This window comes from Salvelinus namaycush, unplaced genomic scaffold, assembly GCF_016432855.1.
Source record: "Salvelinus namaycush isolate Seneca unplaced genomic scaffold, SaNama_1.0 Scaffold229, whole genome shotgun sequence".
Lineage (NCBI taxonomy): Eukaryota > Metazoa > Chordata > Actinopteri > Salmoniformes > Salmonidae > Salvelinus > Salvelinus namaycush.
The window spans coordinates 31,515-49,864 of NW_024059108.1; the positions used below are offsets into that span (position 1 = coordinate 31,515).

General features: G+C 49.3%; 1 protein-coding gene across 5 annotated transcripts in view; it reads left to right on the plus strand.

The window, feature by feature from the left end:
* Window positions 1-18,350, plus strand: part of pphln1 (periphilin 1) — a 29,987-nt gene that overhangs the window by 8,219 nt on the left and 3,418 nt on the right. For 4 of the 5 annotated variants that reach the window (XM_038984308.1, XM_038984311.1, XM_038984310.1 and 1 more), the window contains exons 6-9: window positions 1,748-1,885; window positions 4,523-4,656; window positions 7,595-7,656; window positions 12,556-12,687. In XM_038984308.1, coding sequence (XP_038840236.1) covers window positions 1,748-1,885; window positions 4,523-4,656; window positions 7,595-7,656; window positions 12,556-12,687 — 466 coding nt within the window. The remainder of the gene's footprint in view (window positions 1-1,747; window positions 1,886-4,522; window positions 4,657-7,594; window positions 7,657-12,555; window positions 12,688-18,350) is intronic. The other variant, XM_038984313.1, reaches the window with a different exon arrangement.

Below are 18,350 nucleotides of genomic sequence, written 5' to 3' on the forward strand. Positions count from 1 at the left end.
ATGTTCTACTTGAACAACCGTCTCTAATTCAACAGCTAGGCTGTTCATTTCACCCCATTGGTCAGTTTGGTCAGTTAGAGTCCACTGTTAAACAGCCAGGGGGTCACAGTTACAGTTCAGAAGAGGGAGGTGAAAGTAGCAGGCTAATATTTAGGGGTAATATCGGCAGTAAAGACACATGTGGCCATTTGCTTTGAGCACAAATGGGGTCAGACGAGGTCAGGTACCCTTCAAACAACACCCTGTCTGCGTTCCAAATGGTACCCATTCCCCTGTATAGTGCACCACTTTTAACCAGAGCTCACAGTGCACTATGTAGGGAATAGGGGGCCACTTGGGATGCGTCCCCTGGGTCATTAAAGTTTTGTGAGGTCGGTCACTCCAAGCTGCTGGTTGGTTGGTTGGAGGACGAGGGGAGATGAGGTTCAGGCTGGGGTCGCTGAGACCAGGTGCCTATCATTTGTTTATACCCCCTCCTGCCCCTTGGCCTGCCTGGCTGGGTCATTCTACTGCCTGTCGTATAGGAGGCACATAATCAGCGAGGGCAACAAACCAGAGAGGATCAACAGTCCCAACAGGAGAGGAGAGAGAGGGCTGGAGGGTAAACTAATGTTCCTGGTTTTACTGCTGCTAACACAGATGTGTGTTTAGGAAGATAAAACTACGAGGGCTTAGCCTTTGCACAGAGAGCAACGGTAGAGTTTTAACAGAGTCATTAAAACCACTTAGAAATACCATTTAGCCTAAAGATATTTAGATAAATATGTAGTTGGTTACGTTTCTGTCCCAATACATTTTGGAAGAAGAATTGATTCATGATGTGATTATCTTGTGGATTTTCAGTCCTAATCTGTAGCAGTACTTTTCCCTCATTTTACAATGTCAGACATGAGAGGAAATGTAAAAATTCTTCAGGTTTGGTGCTCATATTGTGACCAGGGTGGTGTTCTGTTGCTGTGGTGGTATGTCGTCTCTACGGTACCTCATCTGTATACCATCTACCTCGGCCCGGCGCTCCCCTGTCTAGGAGCCTGTCTCACTGGTCTCCGACCTTCACCCCTACAACCACGGGGTCACCCCTCCTGTCCGTGTCTGTCCCGGCAGCACTACAGGCTCCCGTGCTGATCCACCGTGACCAGGGGAGGAGTTATCTAAATAAACCCTTCAACATCTTGACAGGAGGGTCTTGTGTCGAGGGACGGCCCCTTCTTAACCCAGATGTAGCAGGAGATCAACAGAGAAGGTTAATGGTTTCTCTGAGTGGAGTGGGACTACTGGATACTTAGTGCTCAGTGACCGCCGTCCAAAGACAGTTGAAGCAGTCTTGTTGAAGCAGTCTTGTTGAAGCAGTCTTGTTGAAGCAGTCTTGTTGAAGCAGTCTTGTTGAAGCAGTCTTGTTGAAGCAGTCTTGTTGAAGCAGTCTTGTTGAAGCAGTCTTGTTGAGCAGTCCCTCTAAAGTCAGGCTTAATCGCTCTGACACAGTGCAGATGGAAAGCTTTGATGAACAGCAGATGTAGGCTAGTGACCAAGACTCCAAGACATTCCCCTCCTACCTTTTATATACCAGTATGCAAAGTGGTGGTGACCTTTGGTTAAGATATAGTCTACCGCTTCCACTGATGTACTGTTTTTTAACCTCTTAGTTTACCTTAGTCCTTTAATTGCCAAGTACCTCCAGTATTAAAGCTGATGTGTACAGTCTGCTGATGAGATATGGTCCTTGATGTGTGATTGTCTTTCCACCCAGAAGCAGTGGCCGTGCAGCACCACCTCCCCCCACCGTCAGGGCTCAGGGGATGTACCCTGCACCCCGCTCCCTGTCTGTTGTGGTCCCAGAGGGGGGTGATGACACCCTGATGCAGGCCATCCTCAACCTGGACAGAGGGTATGTATCTGTCTGGTACTACTATCCATTACTAACTGGACAGAGGGTATGTATCTGTCTGGTACTACTACTACTATCCATTACTAACTAGACAGAGGGTATGTATCTGTCTGGTACTACTACTACTACTATCCATTACTAACTAGACAGAGGGTATGTATCTGGTACTACTACTACTATCCATTACTAACTGGACAGAGGGTATGTATCTGGTACTACTACTACTATCCATTACTAACTAGACAGAGGGTATGTATCTGTCTGGTACTACTACTACTATCCATTACTAACTAGACAGAGGGTATGTATCTGGTACTACTACTACTATCCATTACTAACTAGACAGAGGGTATGTATCTGGTACTACTACTACTATCCATTACTAACTAGACAGAGGGTATGTATCTGTCTGGTACTACTACTACTATCCATTACTAACTAGACAGAGGGTATGTATCTGTCTGGTACTACTACTACTATCCATTACTAACTGGACAGAGGTTATGTGTCTGGTACTACTACTACTATCCATTACTAACTAGACAGAGGGTATGTATCTGTCTGGTACTACTACTACTATCCATTACTAGCTAGACAGAGGGTATGTATCTGTCTGGTACTACTACTACTATCCATTACTAACTAGACAGAGGGTATGTATCTGTCTGGTACTACTACTACTATCCATTACTAACTAGACAGAGGGTATGTATCTGTCTGGTACTACTACTACTATCCATTACTAACTGGACAGAGGTTATGTGTCTGGTACTACTACTACTATCCATTACTAACTAGACAGAGGGTATGTATCTGTCTGGTACTACTACTACTATCCATTACTAGCTAGACAGAGGGTATGTATCTGTCTGGTACTACTACTACTATCCATTACTAGCTAGACAGAGGGTATGTATCTGTCTGGTACTACTACTACTATCCATTACTAGCTAGACAGAGGGTATGTATCTGTCTGGTACTACTACTACTATCCATTACTAACTGGACAGAGGGTATGTATCTGTCTGGTACTACTACTACTATCCATTACTAACTAGACAGAGGGTATGTATCTGTCTGGTACTACTATCCATTACTAACTTATTCAGTTGGATATATAGTGTTAGTTTTAATGTCACATACACCAGTACAGTGAATGCCTTTCTTGCTCCTCTAACCCCAACAATGCAGTCATCAATAACAATGTATTACTAAAACCATGAGGTAGACCAAAAACACACAAGAAATGAGTAAGTAAGTTACTATATACGGGGTCAGTTCCAGTACCATATTTACAATGTGCAGGGATACTGGAGTGATGGAGGTAGATATGTATAGGGGTAAGGTGACTATATACAGGTCAGTTCCAGTACCATATTTACAATGTGCAGGGTTACTGGAGTGATGAAGGTAGATATGTATAGGGGTAAGGTTACTATATACAGGTCAGTTCCAGTACCATATTTACAATGTGCAGGGATACTGGAGTGATGGAGGTAGATATGTATAGGGGTAAGGTTACTATATACGGGGTCAGTTCCAGTAGCATATTTACAATGTGCAGGGTTACTGGAGTGATGGAGGTAGATATGTATAGGGGTAAGGTTACTATATACGGGGTCAGTTCCAGTAGCATATTTACAATGTGCAGGGTTACTGGAGTGATGGAGGTAGATATGTATAGGGGTAAGGTTACTATATACAGGTCAGTTCCAGTAGCATATTTACAATGTGCAGGGATACTGGAGTGATGGAGGTAGATATGTATAGGGGTAAGGTGACAGGGATACTGGAGTGATGGAGGTAGATATGTATAGGGGTAAGGTGACAGGGATACTGGAGTGATGGAGGTAGATATGTATAGGGGTAAGGTGACAGGGATACTGGAGTGATGGAGGTAGATATGTATAGGGGTAAGGTGACAGGGATACTGGAGTGATGGAGGTAGATATGTATAGGGGTAAGGTGACAGGGATACTGGAGTGATGGAGGTAGATATGTATAGGGGTAAGGTGACAGGGATACTGGAGTGATGGAGGTAGATATGTATAGGGGTAAGGTGACAGGGATACTGGATTGATGGAGGTAGACATGTATAGGGGTAAGGTGACAGGGATACTGGAGTGATGGAGGTAGATATGTATAGGGGTAAGGTGACAGGGATACTGGAGTGATGGAGGTAGATATGTATAGGGGTAAGGTGACAGGGATACTGGAGTGATGGAGGTAGATATGTATAGGGGTAAGGTGACAGGGATACTGGAGTGATGGAGGTAGATATGTATAGGGGTAAGGTGACAGGGATACTGGAGTGATGGAGGTAGATATGTATAGGGGTAAGGTGACAGGGATACTGGAGTGATGGAGGTAGATATGTATAGGGGTAAGGTGACAGGGATACTGGAGTGATGGAGGTAGATATATATAGGGGGAAGGAGCCTGTTGGTATCAGACTTGATGCATCGGTACCGCTTAGACTCTAGATATGTGAAGATCTCTCTCTCTCTCTCTGTGTATCTTCTATCTTGTCTTCTGTTATTTGACCCTTTACCATCTTCAGTTGAATGTACTGATTATAAGTCACTCTTAAGAGCATCTACAAGTGACTAAAATCCCCCTTGTCTCTTACACCTACAGAAGGAAAGGCCCCTTGCCTCCCCTGAGAGCAGACGTCCCCCCCTCCCCCCACAGCCGGTCCGGCTCCACCGTCAGTAGCAAGAGCTACTCTCCTGACAGAGGCAAGGGTCTCACCCACCCCGCCCAGCAGAAAAGTAAGTACCTCCCCCACCCATCATGTTCCTCTTGGGTAGCATTTAGCTCAGCAGCTTATGAAGATCTGTGATTCCAGCTGAACTGGTCCACTAGACAGATGACAGCCCTGTGAATTGACATTTTGACCCCACTACATTATTGGAACCAGGGGGGGGGATCCTCAGCCTCTGTAGTTTAATCTTGTCGTCCCCATCTGATGATGTCATGGCGTGCTTTTTTTGTGTGGACTATCCTGAAGCGCTCTCTGGTACCCCTGTGGCTGAGCAGCCCTGGGGTGGGTGGCTGTTCCCCAAACAGGCCCGTGGACAAGTTCCCATGGGTCAGTGGTGCCCTGTGTTACAGGCCCAGCTTTAGGAGTCCACTACTTCATAGTAGCATGCAGTGTGCAGCATGGACTACTAACTCTCTTTACACTCCGTACGGTCCTACCTGATTCACAATCTAGGGTCCAACTGGGCCGGATCGGTTTCACATCCACATTAGTCGCTGGAACCGAGCTGGAAAGGACATTCTGGAGCCAGCAGCGGCCAGTTTGGCTCGTCCTATAGTGTGAATCAGCCATAGGTGTGATTGTCTCTTCTGCTGAAAGAAAGCTGAGCATGTTGATTCTGCTCCTCGTCATCCACGTATTGGTTCTAACAGCCATAATGATCATCTATAGTAGCTCATTAGTCGACAGGAGCCGTTCCCAGCCGGCTGGTGGCCTGTGTGATTATAGTCTTAGTGACGTCCATGTTCTCTTCTCCATGGTCTCTCGGGGTGTGGAGAGTTTTGTCAGAGCAGGATGTCTGGTAAGTTCAGGGAAGAGAGGAAACTAGGATGGGTTCTAGAGACTATAGTGTGTTTTAGTGTGGAGAATAAACAGTTACTGTAGCTTATATCATGAACAGAAATGTGTCTGCCGAATCAATGCTGGATTACTGTTATTTCATCATAAGACTTCTATCCTGTGTTTTTAGTGACACACTAGCGATCTAATCAAGGATGTAGTATGGAGAAATGGCTCTTTAGCTCCTTGGTCAAACACCAACTCCCACAAGGTTGAACCTCAACGTTGAATTGAGATATAGAATGAGGTTTAACCGTGAACCAACGTTCCCACCCTACGTCCAGATCGAGGTTTAAAGTTTTCTGTGAAGGTCTTTATACTGCTGGGTCTGTTTCAGCTGAGGTAACCTGAGAGAGAGTTTTCTGTGAAGGTCTTTATACTGCTGGGTCTGTTTCAGCTGAGGTAACCTGAGAGAGAGTTTTCTGTGAAGGTCTTTATACTGCTGGGTCTGTTTCAGCTGAGGTAACCTGAGAAAGAGCGTTGCTAATTGGTCGGCTGGCCTGCCGTCTTCACGCTCTCTCTGCCACTTTGTTATGGATCATAAAAGCTCTGTCAGGGTTGTGTGTGTAGAGACATAGAGGAAGGAGTAGGGTGTCTACTCTCTCTAATGGATAGAACTGCTGTGTGGGGCGACATGTTAGTGTGGGAGATGGATGTTACTGGCCACCATGTTGGCTCTGTCAAACCTTTTCCAGGGGCAAGACAAAACTAATATCCTCCACCCACAGGTTCTCTCTCTCTCTCTGGTCTTTCTCACTCCCACTTTCACATTCATGGAATTTATGGAGTGTTTTTGATAACATGGAAATGAATTCTGTTCAACCCACAAAGTCGGCCAACGGATTTGACACAGTCACACATCTCTCCACTAGAGATGTCATTGAGAACATGTCCTCCATCAGACTGCTGAACTCAACTCTATCTGAATAATGTAATGGTGCAGGGAGAAGGGACCCTCTTAATAAAATATGGAACCAGCATGTCATTTGAATTTCTCCTGGGAGTCTCTGAGCATGGTGTTTGAAGTGACACAGACATGGGACTAATGGGTAATTGACCATGGCGCCTGCGGTGGTGCCCACTGGGCATCGATGCTGCTTGGGCATCAAGCCTCTGGCAACACAGGTCAGAGAGAGCGAGAGACGGAAAGAGGAGAGTGCCAGCGGGCGAATGAGGGCATGCAATTCAGTCTGACTAGCCTGCAGGGTGTCTCCTAATGCAGTTCCCCCTAGACTTATTATGCAACCATCCACAGGATCTGATCAGTGCAGAGGGGATAGGAGGGGACAAGCCTGGATGGAGAGGAGTACAAAGAGGTTTAAACACATCCCAAATAATAACAGGATCTGATCAGTGCAGAGGGGATAGGAGGGGACAAGCCTGGATGGAGAGGAGTACAAAGAGGTTTAAACACATCCCAAATAATAACAGGAGCTGGACAAAGATACAATGCAATGGTGGATGGAGACTGTCTGGCGGTGTGTCGGGTGGAGACTGTCTGGCGGTGTGTCGGATGGAGACTGTCTGGCGGTGTGTCGGATGGAGACTGTCTGGCGGTGTGTCGGGTGGAGACTGTCTGGCGGTGTGTCGGGTGGAGACTGTCTGGCGGTGTGTCGGGTGGAGACTGTCTGGCGGTGTGTCGGGTGGAGACTGTCTGGCGGTGTGTCGGGTGGAGACTGTCTGGCGGTGTGTCGGGTGGAGACTGTCTGGCGGTGTGTCGGGTGGAGACTGTCTGGCGGTGTGTCGGGTGGAGACTGTCTGGCGGTGTGCCGGGTGGAGACTGTCTGGCGGTGTGCCGGGTGGAGACTGTCTGGCGGTGTGCCGGGTGGAGGCTGTCTGGCGGTGTGCCGGGTGGAGGCTGTCTGGCGGTGTGCCGGGTGGAGGCTGTCTGGCGGTGTAGACCAGCTGTGGTGTATCCCCCTGCCCCCCCCCCCCCCCCCCCCCCACAGGAACCTACCTGGCGGTGTCAGAACATGTCAGACACCTTTATTACCCCCAATAAGATCACACTATACACTGAGTGGTCTTTTCCATTGTACTGGCTCGAGGTGTGTTGTTCTGAATGAATCCCTCTGACTCTGTTCTTTTCTTTCTCTCTCCCTTTCCAGACAAAGACAGGCCCCCTGGTCATTCTCAGGACGGGTCACCTCAGAGCACAGCGTCCACTAAGGTGAGTCCTGCTGATGCAGCGGGGGGGGGGGGGGGGGGGGGGGGGGGGGCTGTACAAAAAGGAAGATTCACCACTATAGTTAGCTGTTCATGCTTTAATTCATGTCAGTGTGTGGTTTATTTAAGCAATAAGGCCCAAGGGGGTGTGTTATCTGGCCAATATACCACGGCTAAGGGCTGTTCTTAGGCACGACGCAACGCGGAGGTGCCTTATTGCTATTTAAAAACTGGGAGGAGAGACAGAGAGACTGGCTGGCTGTTTCCTCTGCCTTTCTCTTGACGACTGAAGCGGTACTGACTGAGTGGAACTAGACTCCCCATGGGGACATGGGATAGTGAATGTGTGATGCTCCACCATACTGAATACACAGAGCTGCCTGATGCTCCACCATACTGAATACACAGAGCTGCCTGATGCTCCACCATACTGAATACACAGAGCTGCCTGATGCTCCACCATACCGAATACACAGAGCTGCCTGATGCTCCACCATACTGAATACACAGAGCTGCCTGATGCTCCACCATACCGAATACACAGAGCTGCCTGATGCTCCACCATACTGAATACACAGAGCTGCCTGATGCTCCACCATACTGAATACACAGAGCTGCCTGATGCTCCACCATACCGAATACACAGAGCTGCCTGATGCTCCACCATACCGAATACACAGAGCTGCCTGATGCTCCACCATACTGAATACACAGAGCTGCCTGATGCTCCACCATACCGAATACACAGAACTGCCTGATGCTCCACCATACTGAATACACAGAGCTGCCTGATGCTCCACCATACTGAATACACAGAACTGCCTGATGCTCCACCATACTGAATACACAGAGCTGCCTGATGCTCCACCATACTGAATACACAGAACTGCCTGATGCTCCACCATACTGAATACACAGAACTGCCTGATGCTCCACCATACTGAATACACAGAGCTGCCTGATGCTCCACCATACTGAATACACAGAGCTGCCTGATGCTCCACCATACTGAATACACAGAGCTGCCTGATGCTCCACCATACTGAATACACAGAGCTGCCTGATGCTCCACCATACTGAATACACAGAGCTGCCTGATGCTCCACCATACTGAATACACAGAGCTGCCTGGCACGCTAGTGACGCTACATTAACTATGGTCTCTGTTTCATCATATCATCTCTAACAAACAAACCTCTTGACAAATGATTCTGGAACATCTTAGAACTGTTAGTGCTGTGAAACATCTGATGCCAGTTGTGTCAGTAAATATTTGCTGTATACTCTGGGTAGAATCATCTTTGATTTGGGTTGACATTTAGACAACCGTTTGAACCTAGCCAAACACTTTCTGGAACTTTATCCTCAGAGATCGGAAGGCGCACGGTACCTCCCTTGGAGATCGTGTGTGTGTGTGTGTGTGTGTGTGTGTGTGTGTGTGTGTGTGTGTGTGTGTGTGTGTGTGTGTGTGTGTGTGTGTGTGTGTGTGTGTGTGTGTGTGTGTGTGTGTGTGTGTGTGTGTGTGTGTGTGTGTGTGCGCACCAATAAACCCTCTGTGATGAAAGTATTTTTTTAGTGAGAGTCCCGCGACCCCCTCCATCCCTCCCTCTCCACCCCTCCAACCCTCTGTTTGATCTGGTCACGACAGGCAGGCAGGCGGTGTGTTCCCCTCCTCCACTCTCTCCCTGGTTTAGAACCCAGAACCTTAGCCAAGATCAAAGAGCTCTGCCATTAGTAAACTCATTTTAATGGGAGACCGTGTAGGTTCAACAAACACTCTTGCTTTTGGGAGTTATCCTTAGGAGAGCACAGACACACACAGGCACCATGTCTCCCTGGGTAACTGCTCAGGCTTACACAGATCTGGGATGTGTTCTTAAAGGCTATACATTGAAGTGGGACTGGGAGAGAAAGAGAGTCTGACTGTGCTTACACAGGCAGCCCAATTCGGATATTTTTTCCACTAATTGGTATTTTGGCCAATCACATCATATCTTTTAGAGCCCCACTCTCTCTCTTCCTGGTTGCCCCCCACTCCGCCTACACGCTTGGCTCCGTGATCCCCGTTTTCATATATTTGTCTTATTTTTGAATGATGTAGGGTCACTAATGCGACTTGACTAACTTGCTTCCTCTCTCCATAATGTTTAATCAAGCGTAGCCAGCTCTCTGCATCCCCAGTCCCCAAGCTAGCCCCTTAAAGGACAATAGGAAATGAGGACTGAGCGATCCAGAGGGAGAGGGGTAGACAGAGAGATCCAGAGGGAGAGGGGTAGACAGAGAGATCCAGAGGGAGAGGGGTAGACAGAGAGATCCAGAGGGAGAGGGGTAGACAGAGAGATCCAGAGGGAGAGGGGTAGACAGAGAGATCCAGAGGGAGAGGGGTAGACAGAGAGATCCAGAGGGAGAGGGGTAGACAGAGAGATCCAGAGGGAGAGGGGTAGACAGAGAGATCCAGAGGGAGAGGGGTAGACAGAGAGATCCAGAGGGAGAGGGGTAGACAGAGAGATCCAGAGGGAGAGGGGTAGACAGAGAGATCCAGAGGGAGAGGGGTAGACAGAGAGATCCAGAGGGAGAGGGGTAGACAGAGAGATCCAGAGGGAGAGGGGTAGACAGAGAGATCCAGAGGGAGAGGGGTAGACAGAGAGATCCAGAGGGAGAGGGGTAGACAGAGAGATCCAGAGGGAGAGGGGTAGACAGAGAGATCCAGAGGGAGAGGGGTAGACAGAGAGATCCAGAGGGAGAGGGGTAGACAGAGAGATCCAGAGGGAGAGGGGTAGACAGAGAGATCCAGAGGGAGAGGGGTAGACAGAGAGATCCAGAGGGAGAGGGGTAGACAGAGAGATCCAGAGGGAGAGGGGTAGACAGAGAGATCCAGAGGGAGAGGGGTAGACAGAGAGATCCAGAGGGAGAGGGGTAGACAGAGAGATCCAGAGGGAGAGGGGTAGACAGAGAGATCCAGAGGGAGAGGGGTAGACAGAGAGATCCAGAGGGAGAGGGGTAGACAGAGAGATCCAGAGGGAGAGGGGTAGACGGAGAGATCCAGAGGGAGAGGGGTAGACGGAGAGATCCAGAGGGAGAGGGGTAGACGGAGAGATCCAGAGGGAGAGGGGTAGACGGAGAGATCCAGAGGGAGAGGGGTAGACGGAGAGATCCAGAGGGAGAGGGGTAGACGGAGAGATCCAGAGGGGTAGACGGAGAGATCCAGAGGGGTAGACGGAGAGATCCAGAGGGGTAGACGGAGAGATCCAGAGGGGTAGACGGAGAGATCCAGAGGGGTAGACGGAGAGATCCAGAGGGGTAGACGGAGAGATCCAGAGGGGTAGACGGAGAGATCCAGAGGGGTAGACGGAGAGATCCAGAGGGGTAGACGGAGAGATCCAGAGGGGTAGACGGAGAGATCCAGAGGGGTAGACGGAGAGATCCAGAGGGAGAGGGGTAGAGAGAGAAAGAGACACGGAGAGATCCAGAGGGGTAGAGAGAGAGAGAGAGAGACACGGAGAGATCCAGAGGGGTAGAGAGAGAGAGAGAGAGAGACACGGAGAGATCCAGAGGGGTAGAGAGAGAGAGAGACACGGAGAGATCCAGAGGGGTAGAGAGAGAGAGAGACACGGAGAGATCCAGAGGGGTAGAGAGAGAGAGAGACACGGAGAGATCCAGAGGGGTAGAGAGAGAGAGAGACACGGAGAGATCCAGAGGGGTAGAGAGAGAGAGAGACACGGAGAGATCCAGAGGGAGAGGGGTAGAGACACGGAGAGATCCAGAGGGGTAGAGACACGGAGAGATCCAGAGGGGTAGAGAGAGAGACGGAGAGATCCAGAGGGAGAGGGGTAGAGAGACGGAGAGATCCATAGGGAGAGGGGTAGAGACACGGAGAGATCCAGAGGGGTAGAGAGAGAGACGGAGAGATCCAGAGGGAGAGGGGTAGAGAGACGGAGAGATCCAGAGGGAGAGGGGTAGAGAGAGAGACACGGAGAGATCCAGAGGGGTAGAGAGAGAGAGAGACACGGAGAGATCCAGAGGGGTAGAGAGAGAGAGAGACACGGAGAGATCCAGAGGGAGAGGGGTAGAGACACGGAGAGATCCAGAGGGGTAGAGAGAGAGACGGAGAGATCCAGAGGGAGAGGGGTAGAGAGACGGAGAGATCCATAGGGAGAGGGGTAGAGACACGGAGAGATCCAGAGGGGTAGAGAGAGAGACGGAGAGATCCAGAGGGAGAGGGGTAGAGAGACGGAGAGATCCAGAGGGAGAGGGGTAGAGAGAGAGAGACGAGAGATCCAGAGGGAGAGGGGTAGAGAGAGAGATCCAGCAGTATAGAAGCAATGATCTAAGTTGGCCTTGTTTTCTCCTCGTTTCTCCCTGTCTTAGTCTCTGACCCCTGGGGCTGGGGCCAGCGCTGTTGGGCCAGACTGTTATACCCAGTGGGGGGGGGGGGTGTAATACTGTTGGCTGGCTGATCTCTCTCTACTATAGAGGGTTAATTGGAGCTCTGCTGTGTGATTTGATCACCGTACTTAATGCAATGTTAACATCTCATTGTTGTTTTGGGGTTTATTTGAACTTTTCCCATGATGCACATATGCAGAGTCTAGCTGAGCCCTAAAAGGAGGGAATGCTCCACTTCGATGCTGACCAGAGCACTGTGTGTGTTTTGGACTCTCTGGACATGACCACACTGTTTGAGGGGATCACCCATATCGATTCACTAGCATTGATAGCAGAATGGACAATGCAGAAGGACTTTATGCTTAAAAAAGTTTAGGTTTTTGTCTTAAATTGAACACTTAAAATAGACACTTGGATAATAATGAATATAAAAGCTTGGGATGAATCGGTATTCATAAATCCTTCTTTCAGACAGCGGAGTGACCAGGCCACCATCTCTCTCTGTCTCTCTCCCCAGGAGGAGGCTCATATCCAAGAGTGGGACCGTGAGGAGGGCCTGCCCCCCATCGATGAGACCCCCAAGACCCAGGATGACTTCCAGGAGCGTCGAGCGCTGGCCATCGGATCCAAGGCCCGGGAAATAGAGAAGGTACCCAACACAGCCATGTCTCTGGCGTGGTTAGCCCACATACACACTTCAGTTTATTTTATCATACAGAGACATGTTGTCTCATAAGAGACTTTGCATAAAACAGTCAGGTCATGTGGTCAGGAAAAGCTTGAAAAACATTAGTAGAATTAGGGCCTGGAGTTTTTCCTTATCCTGTCATCTGAAGCAGGAGAAACTCCTGGGCCGAGTCATGGTTTCATATCAGTGTGTTTCTGTAGTACCCTGGTTCCCTCCTGTATTACTGCAAACAGCCAGATGCCCATACATACCAGGTTTATATACCACCCCCCCTAGTTCCTACCAGGTTTATATTCCACCCCCACCCAGCCTAGTTCTACCCAGGTTTATATACCACCCCCACCCAGCCTAGTTCTACCCAGGTTTATATACCACCCCCACCCAGCCTAGTTCTACCCAGGTTTATATACCACCCCCACCCAGCCTAGTTCTACCCAGGTTTATATACCACCCCCACCCAGCCTAGTTCTACCCAGGTTTATATACCACCCCCACCCGGCCTAGTGCTACCCAGGTTTATATACCACCCCCACCCGGCCTAGTTCTACCCAGGTTTATATACCACCCCCACCCAGCCTAAAACTACCCAGGTTTATATACCACCCCCACCCAGCCTAGTGCTACCCAGGTTTATATACCACCTCCACCCGGCCTAGTGCTACCCAGGTTTATATACCACCCCCACCCAGCCTAGTGCTACCCAGGTTTATATACCACCCCCACCCAGCCTAGTGCTACCCAGGTTTATATACCACCCCCACCCGGCCTAGTGCTACCCAGGTTTATATACCACCCCCACCCGGCCTAGTGCTACCCAGGTTTATATACCACCACCACCCGGCCTAGTGCTACCCAGGTTTATATACCACCCCCACCCGGCCTAGTGCTACCCAGGTTTATATACCACCCCCACCCGGCCTAGTGCTACCCAGGTTTATATACCACCCCCACCCGGCCTAGTGCTACCCAGGTTTATATACCACCCCCACCCGGCCTAGTGCTACCCAGGTTTATATACCACCACCACCCAGCCTAGTGCTACCCAGGTTTATATACCACCACCACCCAGCCTAGTGCTACCCAGGTTTATATACCACCCCCACCCGGCCTAGTGCTACCCAGGTTTATATACCACCCCCACCCGGCCTAGTGCTACCCAGGTTTATATACCACCCCCACCCGGCCTAGTGCTACCCAGGTTTATATACCACCCCCACCCGGCCTAGTGCTACCCAGGTTTATATACCACCCCCACCCGGCCTAGTGCTACCCAGGTTTATATACCACCCCCACCCAGCCTAGTGCTACCCAGGTTTATATACCACCCCCACCCGGCCTAGTGCTACCCAGGTTTATATACCACCACCACCCAGCCTAGAGCTACCCAGGTTTATATACCACCACCACCCAGCCTAGAACTACCCAGGTTTATATACCACCACCACCCAGCCTAGAACTACCCAGGTTTATATACCACCACCACCCAGCCTAGAACTACCCAGGTTTATATACCACCACCACCCAGCCTAGAACTACCCAGGTTTATATACCACCACCACCCAGCCTAGAACTACCCAGGTTTATATACCACCACCACCCAGCCTAGAACTACCCAGGTTTATATACCACCACCACCCAGCCTAGAACTACCCAGGTTTATATACCACCACCACCCAGCCTAGAACTACCCAGGTTTATATACCACCACCACCCAGCCTAGAACTACCCAGGTTTATATACCACCACCACCCAGCCTAGAACTACCCAGGTTTATATACCACCACCACCCAGCCTAGAACTACCCAGGTTTATATACCACCACCACCCAGCCTAGTGCTACCCAGGTTTATATACCACCACCACCCAGCCTAGTGCTACCCAGGTTTATATACCACCCCCACCCAGCCTAGAACTACCCAGGTTTATATACCACCCCCACCCGGCCTAGTGCTACCCAGGTTTATATACCACCTCCACCCAGCCTAGTGCTACCCAGGTTTATATACCACCACCACCCAGCCTAGAGCTACCCAGGTTTATATACCACCACCACCCAGCCTAGAACTACCCAGGTTTATATACCACCACCACCCAGCCTAGAACTACCCAGGTTTATATACCACCACCACCCAGCCTAGAACTACCCAGGTTTATATACCACCACCACCCAGCCTAGAACTACCCAGGTTTATATACCACCACCACCCAGCCTAGAACTACCCAGGTTTATATACCACCACCACCCAGCCTAGAACTACCCAGGTTTATATACCACCACCACCCAGCCTAGAACTACCCAGGTTTATATACCACCACCACCCAGCCTAGAAGGGGTGGGATAGAAAGCACCCGAGGCGTGTTTTTTTATTTAACCTTTATTCAACCAGACAGGTCAGTTAAGAACAAATTATTATTTACAATGACGGTCTAGTAACAGTTACTGGCCGTTGTTCAGGGCAGATCGACAGATTTTTACCTTGTCAGCTTTGGGATTCGATCTAGCAACCTTTCGGTTAGTGGCCCAACACTCTACCCACTAGGCTACCTGCCGCCCCATGTGTGTGTATGTGTTGTCCTATGCTCCCAGTGAGCTAATTAAGGGCATCTCTGCTGTGTTACTGAGCTCATTAAATCTGAGAGAGTGTCCTCCTGGCGTAGAGACCTAACACACACACACAGAGCCCTTCTGTGGAGCTGCACCTCAGAGCATGACCCTTACAACAGCCATTTGATGTCCTCTTCCCTCAGAGAAAAAAGGCACGTTTGAGGGGGCCATAGTAAGGATCCTGTCGTTAAACATAGTTCTCCTCTAGGTCTAGTCTGAACACATCTGGTCAGCTCTCCTCTAGGTCTAGTCTGAACACATCTGGTCAGCTCTCCTCTAGGTCTAGTCTGGGAACACATCTGGTCAGCTCTCCTCTAGGTCTAGTCTGAACACAGCTGGTCAGCTCTCCTCTAGGTCTAGTCTGAACACATCTGGTCAGCTCTCCTCTAGGTCTAGTCTGAACACAGCTGGTCAGCTCTCCTCTAGGTCTAGTCTGGGAACACATCTGGTCAGCTCTCCTCTAGGGCTAGTCTGGGAACACATCTGGTCAGCTCTCCTCTAGGTCTAGTCTGAACACAGCTGGTCAGCTCTCCTCTAGGTCTAGTCTGAACACATCTGGTCAGCTCTCCTCTAGGTCTAGTCTGAACACAGCTGGTCAGCTCTCCTCTAGGTCTAGTCTGAACACGCCTGGTCAGCTCTCCTCTAGGTCTAGTCTGAACACATCTGGTCAGCTCTCCTCTAGGTCTAGTCGGGGAACACATCTGGTCAGCTCTCCTCTAGGTCTAGTCGGGGAACACATCTAGCATTAAATTAATAACACGATTTTACATTTATGTTGAAAGCAATATCTTTGTGTCAAGTTGATTATTGAAGCGTAGATAGACAGTGAGATTTCAATAGAAAGCTCATTGTTGTGTGTTTGAAGCGTAGGCTTGTATGTGATGTGATGTGCTGGCCTAAGCTGTCAGATAACACTAAAGACACATCCCAAAGCAGGACTCCAAAGCCCATTGTTCAAACCTGTTTCTATCGGCATAAAGAAGCATTGCTTCAGAGAAACTATTTCTGAGAGCACTGGGCCTCCCTCAACAACATCTGTTGATTTCCTCTGTTTCACCTTGCTGCTCTTTCCACATCAAGTTATTTGAAGTGTGTGTTTAGGTCCTCAGATCATGCATAGTGAAGTGACCCAGCATGGAAGCCTTTCAAGAAACAACCCCCTTATTTCACATTAGAAAGGTCTGTGAAGTGGGGCTCTCCACTGCAGTAATGGTTAGCCGCTCAAGTGTCAACCAGATGCCAACCACACACACACACACACACACACACACACACACACACACACACACACACACACACACACACAGAGAGAGCGAGATGTTTATTTTATTTTCCCTCCACAATCTGGTCTAGCCATCTCTTCCATTGTACACTTAGCCTACACTGGCTCCCTCTACCCTTTTCACATATCACCTGTCGTCCCATATAGCCTACTGTGTTTGTGTAGCAAAGTGAAATTGGACTAAATTCCACCTCCATGGCCTTGTCACTGTAGAGGAGGAAGAGGAAGATGAGGCATATGAATGGCGTTGACTTTGGCAGAGCTACCAGCTTAGCTCACTTCCATGGAGTGGTTAAGAGGCAGAAAGGCATGGGTGGCATCCAGCTTCTATAGGGCCTATTCCTCATCGTCTGGAATGTGGCACCAGACTAGGGCCCTATTCCCTATATAGTGCACTACTTTAGACCAGGGAGCTATGTAGGGAATAGGGTGCCATTTGGGACACTGGCTATGAGGTAGGCCATACCCCTCATAACCCTGAAAGCTGGTAGCATGTTTTGATTCAATAGCAACCCTTTAAGGTCCAAAGCCACACTGTGTGGCCTCTCCTCCTCCTCAGCCCCCAGGCTCTAATCAGAGAGGGGCTGTGGCCCCTGTCTCCGTGTCCCGGCTGGGTCCCCTCCCTGTCCTTCCGGTATGCAGTATCTCTCTGATCCACAACCCAGAGATCAGACCCTGCACTCCCACCAGTCGACGCCTCCATGCTCAAAGCAATAAGCTCAACAACAGGACCCAAACCCACAGCCACCCACACCTCCAGTGGTCAAGAGCAACTTCCTCCCTGATTGGGTAATGGGGTCAAGGGTCACACAGGAAGTATGTGAAAGTACAGTGTGCTCTATGAAATGCATTGTAAGTGTTGTTAGGAGTTGGAACATGGCACTTCCTGCTTTGGACTGATTGGCTCCTGTTATTAACAACTTAATTCCGTACACTTTCAGTATAGCCTAGCTATGAATCTAAACCGCTCATGGTGTAGTAACTAAGGAGTTGAGGTTGGAAACAGTCACAATGTTGCCTGACCATCTCAGTTACTATAGAACTAACAATACAGCCTTAACACAATGCAGTGTTGATTAACACAGTCATTTATGTACGTGTGTGAATGGGTAGGGCTCTTGATTAACATACATATGATATCATAGCCATTAGAGTTTTCATGTGATTTCAGTATCATGGCCTCTGCCTTCCTTACATAGCCTGGCTCTAGTCCACAACCAGCACCATTGTGATTGGCTAAAAATAGCCTGGAAGTGAAAATGCCTAGCAGTACAGTAGCAACTGTTAATGGGGTTGGGTTAGGTGGAGGACTGAGGCTGTGTCCCAAATGGCACCCTGTTCCCTCCATGGCCCTATGGGTCCTGGTCTGAAGTAGTGTACTGGATAGGGTGCCCTTTGGGATGCATGCCGACTGTAACCCGGCTTAGATGTCCTCATCTGGCCCCCCCACCCCAACCTTCACATTCCTGCCCAGCCAAACTCAGCTGTGGTTCGTCTTCAACTCCAGCACGCACCCACTCACTCCCCCAGGCCTGTTAGCTTCCTGTATCGGCCTGGCGTATCGAGCCCTAGAATCCAGATAATTAATAAGCTAGTTTAAATTGGACTAAATCTATATTTGACCTAAACTCAACCTTGTGTCCTGATGACTTTCTGCTTGGTCTAATGAGCATTAGTGAATGAATGAATGAATGAATGAATTACATTTTATTTTCGTGTCAAATCGCCAGTTGGAAA